At 35.5% G+C, this 17078-nt stretch overlaps 1 protein-coding gene across 4 annotated transcripts in view; it reads right to left on the reverse strand.

Annotated features, from left to right (window-relative positions):
* Nucleotides 1–17078, reverse strand: part of CDH8 (cadherin 8) — a 347671-nt gene that overhangs the window by 65682 nt on the left and 264911 nt on the right. For all 4 annotated transcript variants that reach the window (XM_073225673.1, XM_073225674.1, XM_073225671.1 and 1 more), the window contains 2 exons: nucleotides 16513–16634; nucleotides 2669–2786 (listed from right to left, as the gene is read on the reverse strand). In XM_073225673.1, coding sequence (XP_073081774.1) covers nucleotides 2669–2786; nucleotides 16513–16634 — 240 coding nt within the window. The remainder of the gene's footprint in view (nucleotides 1–2668; nucleotides 2787–16512; nucleotides 16635–17078) is intronic.

Raw genomic sequence — 17078 nt, forward strand, 5'->3', positions numbered from 1 at the left:
GTGTTCTCATCACTAGCAAGAAATGGGCACTAGGCTAACGAGATAGCTATTAATTTATCTACCTGCTTACCTATACATCTCCAACATTTTAAATCTGACAACTTCTTTCCATTACTTTTACATGTTGAAAAGAGACAACATTGTTTTTCTACTGTTACAGTGGCTGTCCAGATGCCAAAAAAGTAGTGTTCTATAGAGCAAAATTCATGAATTTCTGATCTAGGAAAAGGGAAATAGAGTCTAAACTTGACAACTCTATTTCCAACACTGGTGGGTTCATGCTTCATTCTGTGGAGATGTTGAATATGTGGATCCTTAATCTCAAATCACAGAGAACATAGGCCCTGGTTTCCACAAGACAGTCATGGTTTATAGCTTTTCTAGGCATAAGTGTAAGTATAAACAGCAACCTCTTTCACTTAAAAAAATATCCCACTTGGAATAATAAATTATCTGGTCACTCTCTGCAAAATAAACAAACACAATTTGAAAGAAATGACTCATGGCACAAAGAGTGGTCTTTTTGTCCCAAGTCTTTTTGCAATACCTGGCACCTTTTTTCTCAATTATTTCATATGAACACGTGCACATGCATGCACACATACACATCTGTGAGGTAAGTTACAACTGTAATTCCCACTTTCTACTTTCAAAATGAAACAGGTAATCTTTGTGCCTTTTAATATTCTATTACACGGTTTATTGAATGTGTGATGGGCAGAAAGAGATTTCCTAAATGTACAAACTTTTACTTTCTACTAATTCCAAAAATTAGAGAAAAACACATGATTTTCGTTCACTGTAGGAATAAAATCTTTTCTTGGCAAAGTTTAGGGCATAAATCGCAATATAGGTAGGTCACAGGGAAGGCAGTACAGCACGGAGAAGACAAGTAATGGCTCCATAGCATCTTACTATGCTGACTGCAATGGGGTGGGTGGGAGAGGGGACTTGATAATGAGGGTGAATGTTGAGACCACATTGTTGTTCATGTGAAACCTTCATCAGATTGTATATCAATGATACTTTAACAAAAAAAAAGTTTAGGGCTTAATAAATAGAGTACAAAAACTACACTTTCACTGGCACTCCAAACACCTTCTCTTCCATTCACCACATGTTCCCATAATGCCTTTGACTGACTGTTCCTGTAACAGGCATATCTTGAAATTGCAGAATTCACAGAAAACACCAAGGACCTCAGCACCTTTGGGATGGGAAAACATTTCTTTGCAGAGAATTTTTAAATATAAGGCATTTATATGCAAAAATAATGACTGGTACCTATTAGCTCACAATTAACAATAAACATAGATCACACTTATGCTCAGACGTTCAGCTCAGTTTGGGATTTCCGAGGGGTTTTCATCTTAGATACATCTGTGTAACTTCCATAAAAAAAAAAACACTTGGCATTGTTAACTGAAAAAGAAAGACAATGTGCTTGGATTAGAGTTACTAATGAGGGGAGACTAACAAATGAATACTCCATTACTGAGGGGAAAGAACAGGATTTTGTTTTGGTGTTTGTAATGGTGGAAGTGAACTAAATGAGTAATATCTATAGAATGACTTTCTCATTTCCTTTTCTGTAATGCAGGCACATTTATCAAAGCATCCCCAAAGAATTAAGTAGCATTATGTTAAAAAGTAGGGCCATGATATATTCAACAAGAGCCATAAAATGTTAGTTTATTTCGTGAAGCAAATTTTATCAAAATTCACTATCTCCTTGAAATAGAACATAGCAAATAATCAAAACTAATGTCATGAATTCCATCTTACTTTTCTTTTGGGGTTCAGTTTTTATATACACCATTCAGAAATCTAAACAAATGCCTATAGTAAAGCCGGAAGACAGCCAGAGACAATATATTTATTTTACTAATCATTCTAAAACAGCTGAAACTAAGACTTAAATGTATCTGAGCTAAAATAAACAGCTAAAAATCCTTGTTAAATATATAGCATCTTAGGCAACAAAAATGTACAATGAGATAGACTTTTTAAAAAATGATCTATGACCTTCATATGTAACAGACAGTAGTTAAAAGAAACAGCTAATTCAAGTTGGGTTCTGAAGAAATAATGAAATGGATTAACTGTTCTCCTATGTGAAAGACGTAACAAAAAATTCAGTTCATATTAGCTCCAAAATAATACTGATAAGGAGTGTCCTTCAAGAAGGATTTTCTGATCTAATTGCTATTATCAAAATTGGTACAGGCTTAAGACAGATGCCTCTAATGTGTATCCACCATCCAGGCAAAATTAGGATCGGCTTTCCTTAAAGGGTTAGTAAACATTCAATTAAAAATGAACAACTATGAAGTATAAGTCAGCTCCTCCCCTAACAGATATCTCAGTATCTCAGAATTCCTGGAACTTTCACAGGGGTTAAATTTTACTGTTCACTTTTTAAAGTAAGGTGATTGAAGTCTTCTCTGGGATAAAATTAACTTTCACACGAACAAGTTCTTTATCTCTTGTTTCAACATTGGAAAGAGGAAGTGATGTAATTACCAGGCCATTTGGCTGATGCACCAAGTTTTCAACTGCTTATGGGAAAACAAAATTATTTCATTGATATTTGCAGTCAAATAATGAAATCACATCCTATTTTCCACTGTATATTCTATGCTGTTTCACGATGCTACATATATTTTACCTTCATTTTTCTTGATGGTAAAATTCGGATTGTTGACCATTTCTGGAAGAAGACTGTATAAGAAATAGTGTCCGTTCTTGGGATCATCTTTGTCCATGGCACTCACTGTTTGAATGACCTGTAACATAAAACCTGACATCAGCATTTCTGATGACATCAGAGGGCTCGAACTGCCTTTAAAGGCTGAGGGACATCCCCTGAGGGGACTGAGACTTTGGTCCAAGTACTTTTTTTCCTTCAGTTTTCTGAATTGTCATGGATGGTTTGTGCCAAGAATAAGGAGAAGCATTCATCATATTCCAACCTCAGCTTTGATAAATTTATATCAAATTTAATTGAATGAAACTGATGAAAATTAAGGTCATTACCTTTGTGTCCATATGGTGTCTGTGGCTTGAAAGAGCAAATTTAAGGATATTGGAAAATCCCACTGGGCAATTACAGGTTTCTTTCCAATTTGAGTCTATACAGGCATCTAGAATGAGATTTGGAACTGTTACAGTGATTGTAAGGGTGGATCTTGGGAGGATCTTGGAGGCAAATGACCTACATTTTGAATCCTCACAACTCCTCTTTCATTCTACTCATCAGATTACAAATGTTTGCCAAATAGAATGTTCCTCGGCACAAACATCACTGAAACAAACCTTTCTGAAGAGTTGCATCTGTTCCCTCCCCAGTCATGAACACTGTTTTTAAAGCTAGTGGGTAACACATGCAAACAAATGCTTTGGAGTGTATCCTGAGATGAATAAATTACAGGGATTAGAAGAATTACCACTGTGCAGAGAATTGTTTGGATAGATACACATACTTGGTGCTGGTTGAATGTGCTTATTTACTTTGCAAAGCTGCATTAACTTAGTGCTAAATTGTTTCTTGAGGTGTTGGAGACTTAGCTTAATAATTTGTAGTTATGATCCTGTGATATTAATCACTTTGATATGAAACACTGGGCAACAGTTAATGTAGTAAAAATTACAGCTTAAACCACTATTGTAAATAACTAAAAGATAATTTCTACAAAATAATGATGAGGAAATATAGAGACAAGGTGACATCAGATTTGTTATAAAAAAACAGGGAAATGCTCTCCGGTTTATGAAATTTAGATAATGTAATGACAATGCCTTATTTATGATGTCTGACTAATTTTGTCCCATTCAGCTTGGACAATTTCATTCAAGAGGAAAAACGAAGGATCACTTCTTTTTGAGCAAGGGGTGCTATGACCTTGTAACTTCATCACCTAAACAAGTGTGAGAACCACAATTTAAGAATGTTTTCTGCAGCTCTGGAGGTTTGCATTGTATCAAGCACATGCTGGATGACAAGCAGTGCATTGAGGTTATCTGAGGCATAAATGAAATAACCTCTCAGCTTGTATTTCTCAGTTTTTAAAATGAAACATATTCTTACTTTGACTTTTGTTAGAGACCCTAGGAAATGTCTTATAATTGTATTTAGTTTGAGTAACAACATAACAAAAAAAACACAAAATATAACTCATGGTAAAGACAACCAAGGTCCTTAAGTTGATGGCCTCTGAAATAATGCTGCCTGGAAAGAAGTCAGTTTCACCCTGTACTCACTGGGTGACATGGAGAGGTTACTTAACTCTCCCTGGAACTCAGGAAGTTTCTTTGTCTTCCTAAATTACAAATAAAAAAGGTACCTTTCTGATAGAGTTGTTTTGATTATTGATGTAAATTCATGTCAATCTCTACAGTGTCTGGTTCCTACCATATGTTTAATGAATTATTAGTCATCATTATTATTTTTTTATTAGGGCCACTACTATTTATTCATGGCATAGCACCTTGGTACATGTCACAATTTTGATGTCACCCAAACAGGGCCCTGGCCTCATGAGAGTAGATGGGAATATAATTATATTTACTATAGCTAAACACCAGGCATTTAAGTGTACAGAGAACAGGCTTCCACTTTTATAACATGGGAAGAATCTTAAGTACAAGGAGAGAAGCTGTAAAACACAGATAACTCTTTTAGGGATAGCCTACCTGTACAAATACTCAAGAACTTGACAGGCACCTTCTTTTAGGCAATTATAAAGTACAGTGAGGGAAAAAGTTACTTGTGAGCTATTGTAACATCCCCTTCTTCCTTTATCTAATTTTGTTTCAAAAGGACTTTTATTCCCAGGTGCTCCTGTTGAAGTAACTCTGGGAAGCGTGTGAGCACTTGGGAAAAAGAAGGGCAAAGGAAAAAGGTTTTCATGATATTCTGGGGTGGAAATCACGCATAACTAAATTCATTCTTATAGTATATTTAACGGATAGAACTCCTAAAAGTAATACCGTTCGTAATCCCTCTATGTAATCTGCATGAAAAAGACTCATACATGCTGGTGAGTACTTCTGAGTTATTGGTTAGTTAATCTACCAAGACCAAAACTAAAGATGCCATAATTTAGCTTACCTGAAGTAAAGGAGTATAATTACCTGTCATACCACATTTCATAAGTTTGGTCTAAACATTACACCTGTACGGAATGTTTTTTCCACCATTTATTAAAGCCAGGAACTCTGTTAAACATACAATTTATTGAGCCTACTGACCCAGAAAGTTTTGGGGCAGGGCCTAGATGTCTGCATTTTAAACAGTCTTCTAGATAATTCTAATGCATGCTTAAACTCTGAGATCCACTGTTTTGAGGTAAGGCTGAAAATTGGTGTTGACACTCCCTTGTTATTGACTAAGAAAGTTTGTGTTGTCAGGCTCGCATCAAGCGCAGTACATGAAGTGTTGGGGAAAAATGATGACATGGTGAATCTTTAAATCAACTTCCCCAAATCCCATGAACTGGCTATAGTTAAGACTTTGGTTTAAGCCATTTTTGACACTTCATTTTATTTTAATGCAGGTGGCCACTGTTGGCAACTTTATCTCACAGTAGACACCAGGCTCCATAAAGATGGTGTGTGAGGTAGATGAATATTACACAATGGACAACAAATGAAAATAGCTCTCTTTTAAAGTTACAATAGGAATCCCATTAGGTATAGAACTCTCATTAGTTACATGATAATCAAGAATAAGGCAGAAAAAGCAGCCAATGAAACTCAGCATTTTAGGGTTTCCAGTAATGACATTTTTTATACCAAATTTAACAACCTGAATAAAATCCCAGAAGTCTTTGTATGCTTTCTGTTCTTTTTTTTTTAACAACATAGTGTAAAACCAGGTACATTCTATTCTTCTAAGAAGTTTATCTACAGTTGACAGATTTTAGCCTTTTTAAAAATCACTGGAAATAACTTAAAATGATTCTCAAGTGGATTTTTGGGCTTTTCAGTTTCCTTGATATAATTTCATGAGAAATGTTATTTTCAATAATTTACAATTTTTGTTTAGCTTTGGCTGAAACTTGTTTCCTTGCCACCTAATACTTCTAATTGGCTCACTTGCAATTCAAAGTATCTGATACATAATTATATTGTCCAATATTTAAAAATAAAGTCTGCGATCTGTCCTAAGGAAACAATTCCAACCTATAAAAAAAACTGCAAAGTTGTTTGTCACATTTTTTATCACAGATCCTACAAAATTGAATACAACTTCAATTTCTGAAAGTAAAGTACATGTTATAAATATGAGACTGGATGTAATATTACAGAGTTTAAGAGACACTATAGCAATGTAAAAAATCCTTGTGTGTATTAGATTTTTAAAAGCATACAAAAAAAAAGTAGATGCCTGGTAGATCACTTGAAGGACTTTATGCTATTAAAATGCATCAAGATACCCATGCTTAAAAGGCTGAAATTTTCATTGACATAGTAACATCTGAATACACTTAGCTTTAAACAATAGAATAAAAAGGAACAGATTTATTCAAGAAAGTGGATCTTCACACAGATGATTGTATAGGCACACTGAGTAGATGGCAAATGAAAACCACGCACACTTCCCACTGCGAGCTTCTGTGACATCAGTTAATTGTTAGTAATTGAACTATTTCATGGAAAGATACAAAAATTTCTGAAGCAGTCGAAGATTTTTAAGCCTAAGAATACAACATTTAGTTCAAATATATTTCTTTCTACCAGTAAAGTTAGGATGCAGTTGGAAATCTAATGTTTGATCATTTACTGTGAATTAATTTCAAGGGAAGGTGACCACTAATACACATCTCAGAAAAACAAAGCATATCTGGGATGTTGGAATAAGGAAATGAACTTCAGAGCCATGCTTGAAATTCTGTGGGAGCCGATACTGTTCTATTTCTTGAGACTACTGGTTTGAAGTTAAATAACCTTTTTAAGGCATGAAACTGGGGAAAAAAATAGGAGAATTGTGGAACCATATCACAATTCTGACTCAGTTTTATTAAGAATTATTAATTGTTTATCAATTACACTATACCTAAGTTGGACTGTTTTTATTTAGGAGAGTTTATTAAACTTTAGGCTATTTTACATTAATGCACAATATTTAATAGCAGTAGGGTATCACTGTCATTATTAATCCTTTAAAAGGCAAGCAGCATGACAAAAAATACATTTCTGATGATCAGATCTGTTCACAACCATAAAACAATCATGGGATCTACTGTAATATGCCCTATGAGTTCCTGCAGACATTATTCATTGATTTGTTCTTAGGTGCCAGCCATGATAACATAGGATGCTATTTTCCCCTTCACCGAAGTTAAAACAGTATCTGGCATATGGTAACTGTTGAATAAGTATTGTCTAAATGAATAAATGACTGGATGAACACATTATGTCAGGCATGTTTCAGTATCATCATTAATTCTTACATAACCATGGGAGTAGGTAAAAGACTTATCAGAACTTCAGTGCGTCAGAGATCTCATATAACATCTGATCCCAGACATAGCTGGTAACAAACCACCTATATCCTCCTGCCCCGGTATATCAGGCTGCCTCAGAATCCTGTTGCATTCATACATTCTGTACATATACTGCAATTAAATTGGGGCCCAGGCCTTCAATGTTTTAGAGATTGCATAAGAATGAACTTATCTATTCTTGCTGCTCTTTTGCTTTGCTTTCCAGGTGTAAAGGTTCCCTTCTGATTCTGACCGATAGCACAAAAATGGAGATTTAGAAATCATAGTTCTTACCAAGTGTGGGCAAGGTAAGAGAGGACTATTCTGTTGCAACTTTTGGAATATTTTCCAAGGCTTCTGGAATATACAGTATTCTCCAGGGACACTCAGCCGTCATAGCCAACACACTGTCTGCAGTCACCGCACACTGTCACTTTCTCAGGTAAGACTTACTTATCTTTTTTCTTGGCCAATCTTTCTGTTGTGATACAAATTGCAAGGTGGTAGAAAAGGAGGGAATGAGAGGACAGAAGTCAAAGGCGTGTGGAAAGCGCAACTTAATTTGTGGTTTTCTATTTATTCTTCTGCCTATGATTGCCAATTTATTTATGATTATCAATATTACCGGTCCTGAAATACTGACTTTTATTACTTAGAGCTTTGGTTTTAAACTCAGAAAAGGAAGGGGTGTATCACAGGATTTAAACCTTTCAGCACAAAAGTAAAATTGTATAAAATTATTTTATATATGCACCTAAATAAAGGGAAAATCCATAGCTTTTATCACAAGATCACTGGTTTTCATGACTAAAGGAAACAAGACAAAAAAGGTTAAGAACCATTGCCTAAAAGAGAGGCCCTTGAAAATAAAAATTATGCATACAAGAGAAATTGTTATAATGATGATAACTTTAATAGAGAGGAAATATAGAAATTTGAGAAATTATATGAAAATTCACACAATGAGCCAATTTCCCACAACTGTTTCACAACTGTATAATATATAGTTCAAGTATAAGCACTTTTTCTATCCATTTAATGGCTAGCTCCTGGATGTGTTTTTATAATTTGCATGGTAATCCAGTATCCACCAAGGTGTTTCTTTTCCTGCCCAATGTGTTACCCCATGTCACATATTATTTTGCATTAAAAAAACTCAACTTCTGTCTTTAAAACGTATTAGATGGCAATTCAGACCATGTATCTTATAATTTTAACCTATAGAAAATATAACAGGATGTAGATTAGATTTTATAACTCTCTTTTAACGCTGTGAAGTCCTTAGTCCTCTAGGTAGAACCTGGGCTCTATGCCTTCATAAATCCAAACTTCTGACAGTTTCCTCTGTTTCAGTCTTTTTCACTCCCCTTTCCTTTCCTGAAACTAAGTTGAGGTAAAATCATACAAAGCAAGGACTCCTAAAGAGTATGTTTATTCAAAGTTAGTATTTTCCAGCTTCTCCGACCTCTGACTTTATTTTGCTGGACCCTATAACATTTGTGTGTATTTTATGCACTTCTGAAATGATCAATATTTTTTTTTTTAAATTACCCCATCATCAGCTCTGCTTTGAAAAGCTCTTTAGTAGGGCAAAATCTACAGTTTTTAACATAGCGTAGAAGTCTCAACTGTTTTTTCAATCTCCTATCCTCTCCATCATCTACTGTATTACCTCACAGGAAAATTTCCTACTGCTTCTTTAAAATTATCAACATTACTTCCTAGGCTGAAAATGTATCCTATTCTTTATCCTCCCAGAGCAAGATTTTTTCAACTGGGTTCCATTTACCACTTGTTCTTTAGTTTTCTCAGAAGGAAATTTGAAAGATTTTGTAATCAACTATGTTTGGGAAATGCCAAACACCACATAGTCCTCTGGTGATTCATATGTATTAATAAATGCAAGGGGATCGTACAGTTAAAACAAACAGAAGATAATGTTGTTTAACTTTGTTTAATTCAGTGCTTCCCGGCCTTATTAAGTAAAACACGCTCATACGCACACACACACACCACACCAGACCATGTATTGACGTGCTATGATACACCCTACAAAGTTCTCTCAGTCACTCACTTTGAGAAATGCTCCCTTCTAAAACTCTCTCTGAGTTTTAAAGGCCTGGAAGACTGTCAACCTCTGTTGTGGAAGTGTTGAATCTATATAGCCTGGTAGTTACAGCACTATTTCCATTTCCTTCTCTGCCCTTCCAATAACATCAGCCTCTCTTGGTACCAGGTCTTGGCCAATTTATGTCACTCGCACAATCCTTGGCCTAAGACCTCCTGCTCTCTGGTGTCAATTTTATTTTTTTCCAGAAGGCGATGGCCATAAACATGGCTTCCAGGAACAAAGGGAAAGAAGCCTGCACATAATTCCCTTGCTTCCATCCTAAATTCTCATTCAGTCCCTTGTAGGTTGAAACTAAAACAGATAAAATGCATCAGTCTACAATAGCCCAAGATTTTTAGATAATCTTTTGTATCATTTCTTTATACCAATCTCATATAGGTGATCAGAAAAAACATGGAATTTGGAATCATGCAAGAGTTTCAGCCAAAGCATATAGAGGCTGCAAGCATGACTTTAACAGAGATTTAGTTTGTACGTGTTCCCATAAGTTGATTCCAGTGTATTTGAGAAAACTGACTCACAGATTCATATGGGGAGGTGTGCAAGCCCTTCCTTCACCCTTAACAAATAAAATACTTATGAATTATCAGAGGAAGAGTTATTCTAATACAGGGAATAGCTTGTCCTCTGTTATACTGACCCATTTAGGGGTTATTTATAGTGTCCTCCAAATCAAAGCTCACAGTTATAATAACAGCAGCAATAAAAACAATAGGAACAACACTAATAAAGTAGACTTTGCTTTTCAGACTATAAGACTAGTTAAATATATACTACTAACAACTATAATTACTTATTGAGCACCTGCTATTGAACTAGATATTCCTAAAATATGAAAGTTTAAACTAACAGAGGTTAAGGCCCACGGTCATGAAACTAATCTATGGCAGAGCTGTGACACACTTAGATTGTTCTAGTTTCAAAACCTTCCACTGTATTTTTTAGTTAAGGTTTTTCCTCTGTCAAAGTTGTGCTCTAGAAGTTATACTTCCATTAATGACTGTCTTGAAATATGTTTTTGTCATATGGTTTCTTTAAATATTGTTTTATGCTTCCGCTAATTTGCCATCTCCTTACTCCACCCATAATAAAATGAAAATAGTATCTTATACATTTTGTTGAGGCCATCAATTTCATCTGTGTTAAAATCAATCCTCTCTCCCTCTTGTGTATGCAGATAGATCCTGAAAGATGCCTTCTGGCAGGAAAGTTAAAATTAAATCTCCTATATTTATTGTTTCATGAACGTTATAAAATGCCATAATTTCATGTCATTCTTTCACATTTATTAGAAAAAGACCAACAGAAACTAAAACATAGGGGAGCAAATTCATTCATTGCTATTGTTTATCAGGGAATAACTTTTTCCTTTTCTTATTAAGGTTTATTTCTTTTCACTTAAGTTTTCGTGGAATGCTTTTGTATAAAGCATGTTATTGGTCATTGGAACTGATTTTTCTCTCTTGAAAAGTGCTCATTCTTTATCAGCATTTTATAGTTATCATTTTTCTAAGAAGCGTGTCACCCAGGCAATGGAGTTTCAAAGTCCACTTCCTTGGGAAACAGTATGAGTTCCTAGAAAGGGCAGAAAGTGGGACTCCTTGCACAGACTTTGAAACCCATCTTTACCACTTTTCATGGCCTTAGGGAAGACCCTCATTCTTTTTCAGTCTCAGCTCCCCTCTGTGTGAGAACTGTTGGCATCATCGAGTTCCAGAGTGGTGATGCTGATTACATGTTTGATGTTTATACATATTATTTCATTCACGTAAGCACACAGCCTGTGATCACCCTCTCCATCTCCACTGCCACCAACTGACACCAGGCATTATCTTTTGCAACTCCAGCCTTCTAACTTCTCTTCCTGCTTAATTGTGTGTGTGTGTGTGTGTGTGTGTGTGTGTGTGTGTGTGTGTTGTGTGCAGATTTTATTCAAACATAAACTCTTTTCATCTCATCTTATTCTTATAACATCCTTATTATTACACCTGCTTATTCCACTGACTATGCTCAACCTCAGATGTCTTCAGTTCTTCAAACTACCAAGGTCTTTCTCCTCAGGGCCTTTGCACAAGCTTATCCTCCTAGCTAGAAGGCTCTTGCTTTCTCTTCTTGTGTACCTTGCCCTGTCTCATTTTTCTTTTCTTTTTTCATTTTCAGCTTAAATCATGCCCATTTAAAAAGTAGCTGTCTCTGACAATGCTATATAAAATAGATCTTTGCTTTTCCTTTGTCCCCTGCTGGGTGATTACATCAATGTTTCTTTCAACCCAATTTTCAAAAAATGTGTATTGTTTATTCCTTCTATTTTTTAGAATTAATCCATCTTCCTCATTAAGTTCCATGAGAAAGAACACTTTTTATCCTTTTTACATTTCCCCAGGTCATATCATAGTACTTAGCATCTTGTAGATGCACAGTAAATATTGTTCGATTAGTAGATGATTTTTCATTTGAAGAGGTCAGCTGGTGCACTGTGTGTCTGGGGGTGAAGCACGTGCTACCAAGGTGCTCTGAGGAACTGATTATTGAGATGTTTGTTCCTGCTGAATGAGTTGAATTAGAACAAGGAGTTTAAAATACTATGAATCTTCATTACATGCCAAGCATTAGCTAGATACAGATCTAGAAACATAGATTATTATTCTTTGGGGGGACCTGTGATATTCCCAGAATAAGCAACCTTTATATTGCTGCATTATCAGTCAGAGAAAGAAGGGATTAAAAGAGGTTAGCCAAACATAATTAACTTGATGCCAAAAAGTACATCTCAACTTCTAAAGATGGTGATGAAGTTTGAACTATAAATACTCCATTTGATTAATTTATAGTTACAGGGGGACGTTCCTTCCTGAAGGAAAAAGCTGAAGTAATCTGTCAACTAATTCTCAAACAATAAATATTCTCTGAGACTAAACAAGAGACCTTGACTCACACCTAGAAATACAATGTTTTCAGTTCCACCCCTGTATTAACCAAGCACCCAGAGCAGATCACCCTACTTCTGCAGGTATGGTGAGCAAGAGGTTAGCATCTAAAATAAAAGCCTAGAGAGACCCTAGCAAGGGAACAAGTTGTAGACCAAAGTTGTGGGAAGGCACTCTGGCCAGCATGATCACTGAGGTTCTCTATACTTTTCATCTTTGGTTTGAATGTGCTGTTTCCAAGCGTAATGAAGGAAGACATTCATTTCTCCATGTGTTATCTGTTCCTCTACCTGTCCAGCCAGATTACCATTCTCTTTAGAAAAAACCTGGTTTAGCCCCAGCTGCCTCTGATTCAACAAAGGATAGAGGTTTCCTGTCTCTGGTGAGACATGTCCTATATTAAGAAGCCTTTTCATGAAGAGAGCTCCATCCCCCCATCTCTTCAGTCTCCTTCCTGCCCGGAGGATTTGAGGTGTTTTCTTGCACTTCTATCATTTCTAATTTTATTACATACTTGACTGACAGAAAAAAGACTACTGTTTAGGATGTCATTTGCCACTAGATCCCCAGTACCTAATCAAGTCCTGGCAGGGAGTTTGTGTTGAATAAGTATTTACTGACTAACTTAAACCTACCATCCTATTAGACACATGAACTGTCCGTCATATATTTTGCTTTCTAATTAGGAAATCCTTAAGCCATATCCTCATTTCTGCCTTGGCCATTAGAGAGGAATAAGTGAAAAGAATTTTTTATACATTCTGTTGTACTGATGGTCAAGTAATCTGTAGACAACTCTATCATACCGTCATTGAATTGGACACTAAAGATATATATAGCATCTTACAACTTTTGACTTAAGATAAATCACCTTTAACTACTGGGGGAAAATTGATAAAAATGGAAGTAACTAGCAACAGAAAACACCAAATTAACATTTAATAATGTAATGGAGGGATTATTTTAAATGATTCTAGTCAAAAGGGATTCGTGTTGATTTTGTATAAAAGGGACTGTGAACTATTTCTGTCATAGGTGGTTGTCAGTCTCTTAAGGAAAGAAGTTCAAAAAATGTCATCTTTCACGTCAGAACCATGAAAAGGTGGTTAGAAGCAGGTATGATTTCCAATTCTACTTTCAAAGTGAACTTATGGCAATTTTAGCTCAGATACCTCACAAACTGGAGATCTATGCCTAGAAATGAAGAAGATGGCCTCCCTCCCTCATTCTTCCTTTTTTTCTTACTTTTTAAAAATTCTTTGCTTAAATTAGTCCAATTTAGAGGAAAAGAGTCAAGCACAGCAGAATTCTCTATGTTCATGTTCATATCAGTTTTCATTTGGTGAGATGTTTTAAAAACATATTTTTAAAGGCTCTCTCGATCCAGAAGACTTTTACAGATGGTTGTTTTTTTTTAATGCCTCATCCTTGATTACTGCTAAGGATCACCATCTCCCAAGAAGCTGATTCCCTTCAAATTTAGCTTCAAATCCATACCTTCCAGGCAAACCAGACATTTCAAAGTCACCCATACTCTTTTCTCTGAGACTGTGTTAAAGCAGACATTAATTATTGAAAATACTGAAATGACTGAATTTAACGATAATTCAGTTTTCAACAGCTGTTTTTCATGAGTGTGTGATCACCTAATAATGAACATTTTAATTTCAAAGTGAGTCACTGATTTGCGTGGTATTATGAGAGATGATGAAAAGTGCATCTATGTTGAACTTAATCTAAATGAACACTAGTGTGGGTAACAAATATGAATTTTGGATAATGTTAAATATAAAAATGAGATACTTGAGTCATTAAAAGTGACCTAGGAATAACGTAATGAATCAAACATGAATTCTGACTAGCACAGAGGATTCAAGGAATTCAAGAGTTTGAACAACTACACGTATATGAACCAGTCTATGTCCAAAAATTATACTGAACAAAGATCTCATCTCTTTGTGTAAATATGAACTCTAATAAACAGGCCTAAACAGATTCATTTGAGGAAAGATAGTGCAGTGGACACACACACAACATAAACACTTCTTCACAGAATGAGTCATTCACTTTGATTTGCAAAAGTCATAGAACAAAGAATCAACTTTTCTTTTATTTTGATCTTGCAAAGAAACGGTGAGGAAACAATGCATTTTTTTTCTGATATGAACTGCTGAGGAATCATTAAAACCTTGGAAACAGTCAAAATCCACAGGGTAAACCTCCAGATTCCTAGAGGTCCAAAGGCATGCATGTCAGTATCACAAGTGAAGCCAATGTGGGATTTTTGAAATATCAATGCCATTGACTCTCTGAACTCATGTGATGAGTTTTGCATGAACAATGGAGTTTTATTTAAATTCTAAAGCATTTGACAGATTATTCATGATCAAAAACAGTTGGCTTATAAGTCTGTGATTGGCTATATTACCCCAACAATGATCTGCCCCATACAGCCATATCCTTGAAACTGACCTGCATATATTTTGATCAGACTCTCTGCCAACTCAATCCACCAACAACTTAGCTAAATATTTACTGCCAAATATATATATACATACATATATACACACTCCGTGCTCAAAGGATCACAAATGGAAATGCTCAAAAGATATAGCAGAGGGCAATTCCACATGATGAAATTAAGAAGCACTTAAACTAATGTTAGAATATTATTTAAGAAAGAGCATATTGCTACTAAAGGTGAATATTTTGATTGTACTAACATTTATGATGTCTAAGTGTTTTAATCAGTGTTATTAAAATTTTAGCTTTGTGTATGTGTGTGTGTGTGTGTGTGTGTGTGCGTGCACATGCATGTGTATGTGTCTTATTTCGGTAGAAGGAACCAATGCTAATCCTTCAGATATATGAAAATAGTCTAAGGGAAAATGTCCACTGTTTTATAGGTGGGTATCACATTGATCTTTTGTAATATTAAATACAAAAGTATAGAGCTACAGTGCTATTCCTTTCTTTAGGTGGGAAAACTCCTCTGACTTTTGTCAGGTAAGCTGCTCAGCAAATAGTAAGTTTAATTCCTAACACCCACAGGAGGCACAAGAATAGTTAGATTAACAACTCCAGTGTCATGCTGTCAGCTGCTGTTTATTTAAATTAAAATGTCACCATCCAGAAATAAATTAGGAAGTTGAAAAACGATAAATTTCTTAAACATACAGTACTTTGGCACCTTGTTAAAATAAATCTATTACATTTGTGTTTCTGAGAACTTTACATAGACTATTTCCATTTTGACATTCAGAGCATAGCAGGTTTTGTTGTTGTTTTTGTTCCTTCTTAGCTTTCTTCCTCCCTCCCTCATCTCCCCTCCTTCTGTTCTTCCATCTCCATCCTTCCTTTATTCCTTCCTCCATCTCCATCTCTCTGTCTTTGTTTTTCTCTATCTACGCTACATGAGACGAGTAAAAGTAAAAATGTCCCATCAATACACAATTATAAGATGCTTCACTAGCCTGTCTAAAACATGTTGTTCATATTATGTTTATCTAAATATATCTAATTTTTACAGGTTTCAAAATTCACTTCCTGCTACTGGTTTTTCAGCTTCCCTATTATGGGTTATTTCTATGTTTGCTATGAAACACACCTGGTCCCCGCTTGAGCTTTTCTCTTGCTTCCTGACATTTGAAGGGTAACATTTTGGCCCTATCACTCTAAGACCTCCCCTGATAATCGTCCATATCCTGAGATATTTTAAGACAGTTATTTGGCTCTGGGTACTCAGCACAGCAGGTTGTCCCACAGCAGGAGCCAATTTGGTCACAAGTAGGAAGAAAATTAGCATCTCCGAGAGAAAAATACTCCCTCTCTGTTCCCATTTGGATGTGTCTTGCCTGTTATTTTGCAGATCATAAATGATGCAAATGCACACTATAATGCAGGTTAATCAAAAAAGGAGACAGTTGTATACAAACATATTCAGCATTAACAACATGGAGATATTTACTTGGCCAGGTTTTCCATTTTCACATAAAAATGCCTCATACTCGGATGCGAATTCAGGGGCGTTGTCATTGACATCCAGCACTTTAATAGCAACAGGTACTCGTGATATCTGACTGTGGTTCCCTATGGGAAGGAAAAAATAACATCAGCATTGAGGGTATTTCATTTTACCGTTGCAACTCAACTTTCTTCTTAAAAGCATGTGTGTGTTTCAACTTCCATTAACTAGGGTGTTTATTAACATGGTGATTATGGGATCTGACCGTTCACGAAGGAAAAATAGCAAGTGTTTGACTGTTGAAAAAAGGTATGTTACTATTTCCAAACAACATTTACTGGGGCTTAGCTTGATAAAGACCGTCTCTGAATAAATTGGAAGAGGTTTCCTTGATGAAGAAAGCTTCATTTTATCAATAAGGTCCAGTACACAAAGGAAAAATAAATGCTGTGTGCAACAAAGATTTATCTCTTTGTTTATCCTGGGTAGAACACACCAATTTTTGTTCTGTTACGTGTTTGACTGGCTACATATTGAAAGATGAACATCAAAAACCCAGCAAAAGGGCA

This window comes from Manis javanica, chromosome 17 (assembly GCF_040802235.1).
Source record: "Manis javanica isolate MJ-LG chromosome 17, MJ_LKY, whole genome shotgun sequence".
In the NCBI taxonomy this organism is placed as follows: domain Eukaryota; kingdom Metazoa; phylum Chordata; class Mammalia; order Pholidota; family Manidae; genus Manis; species Manis javanica.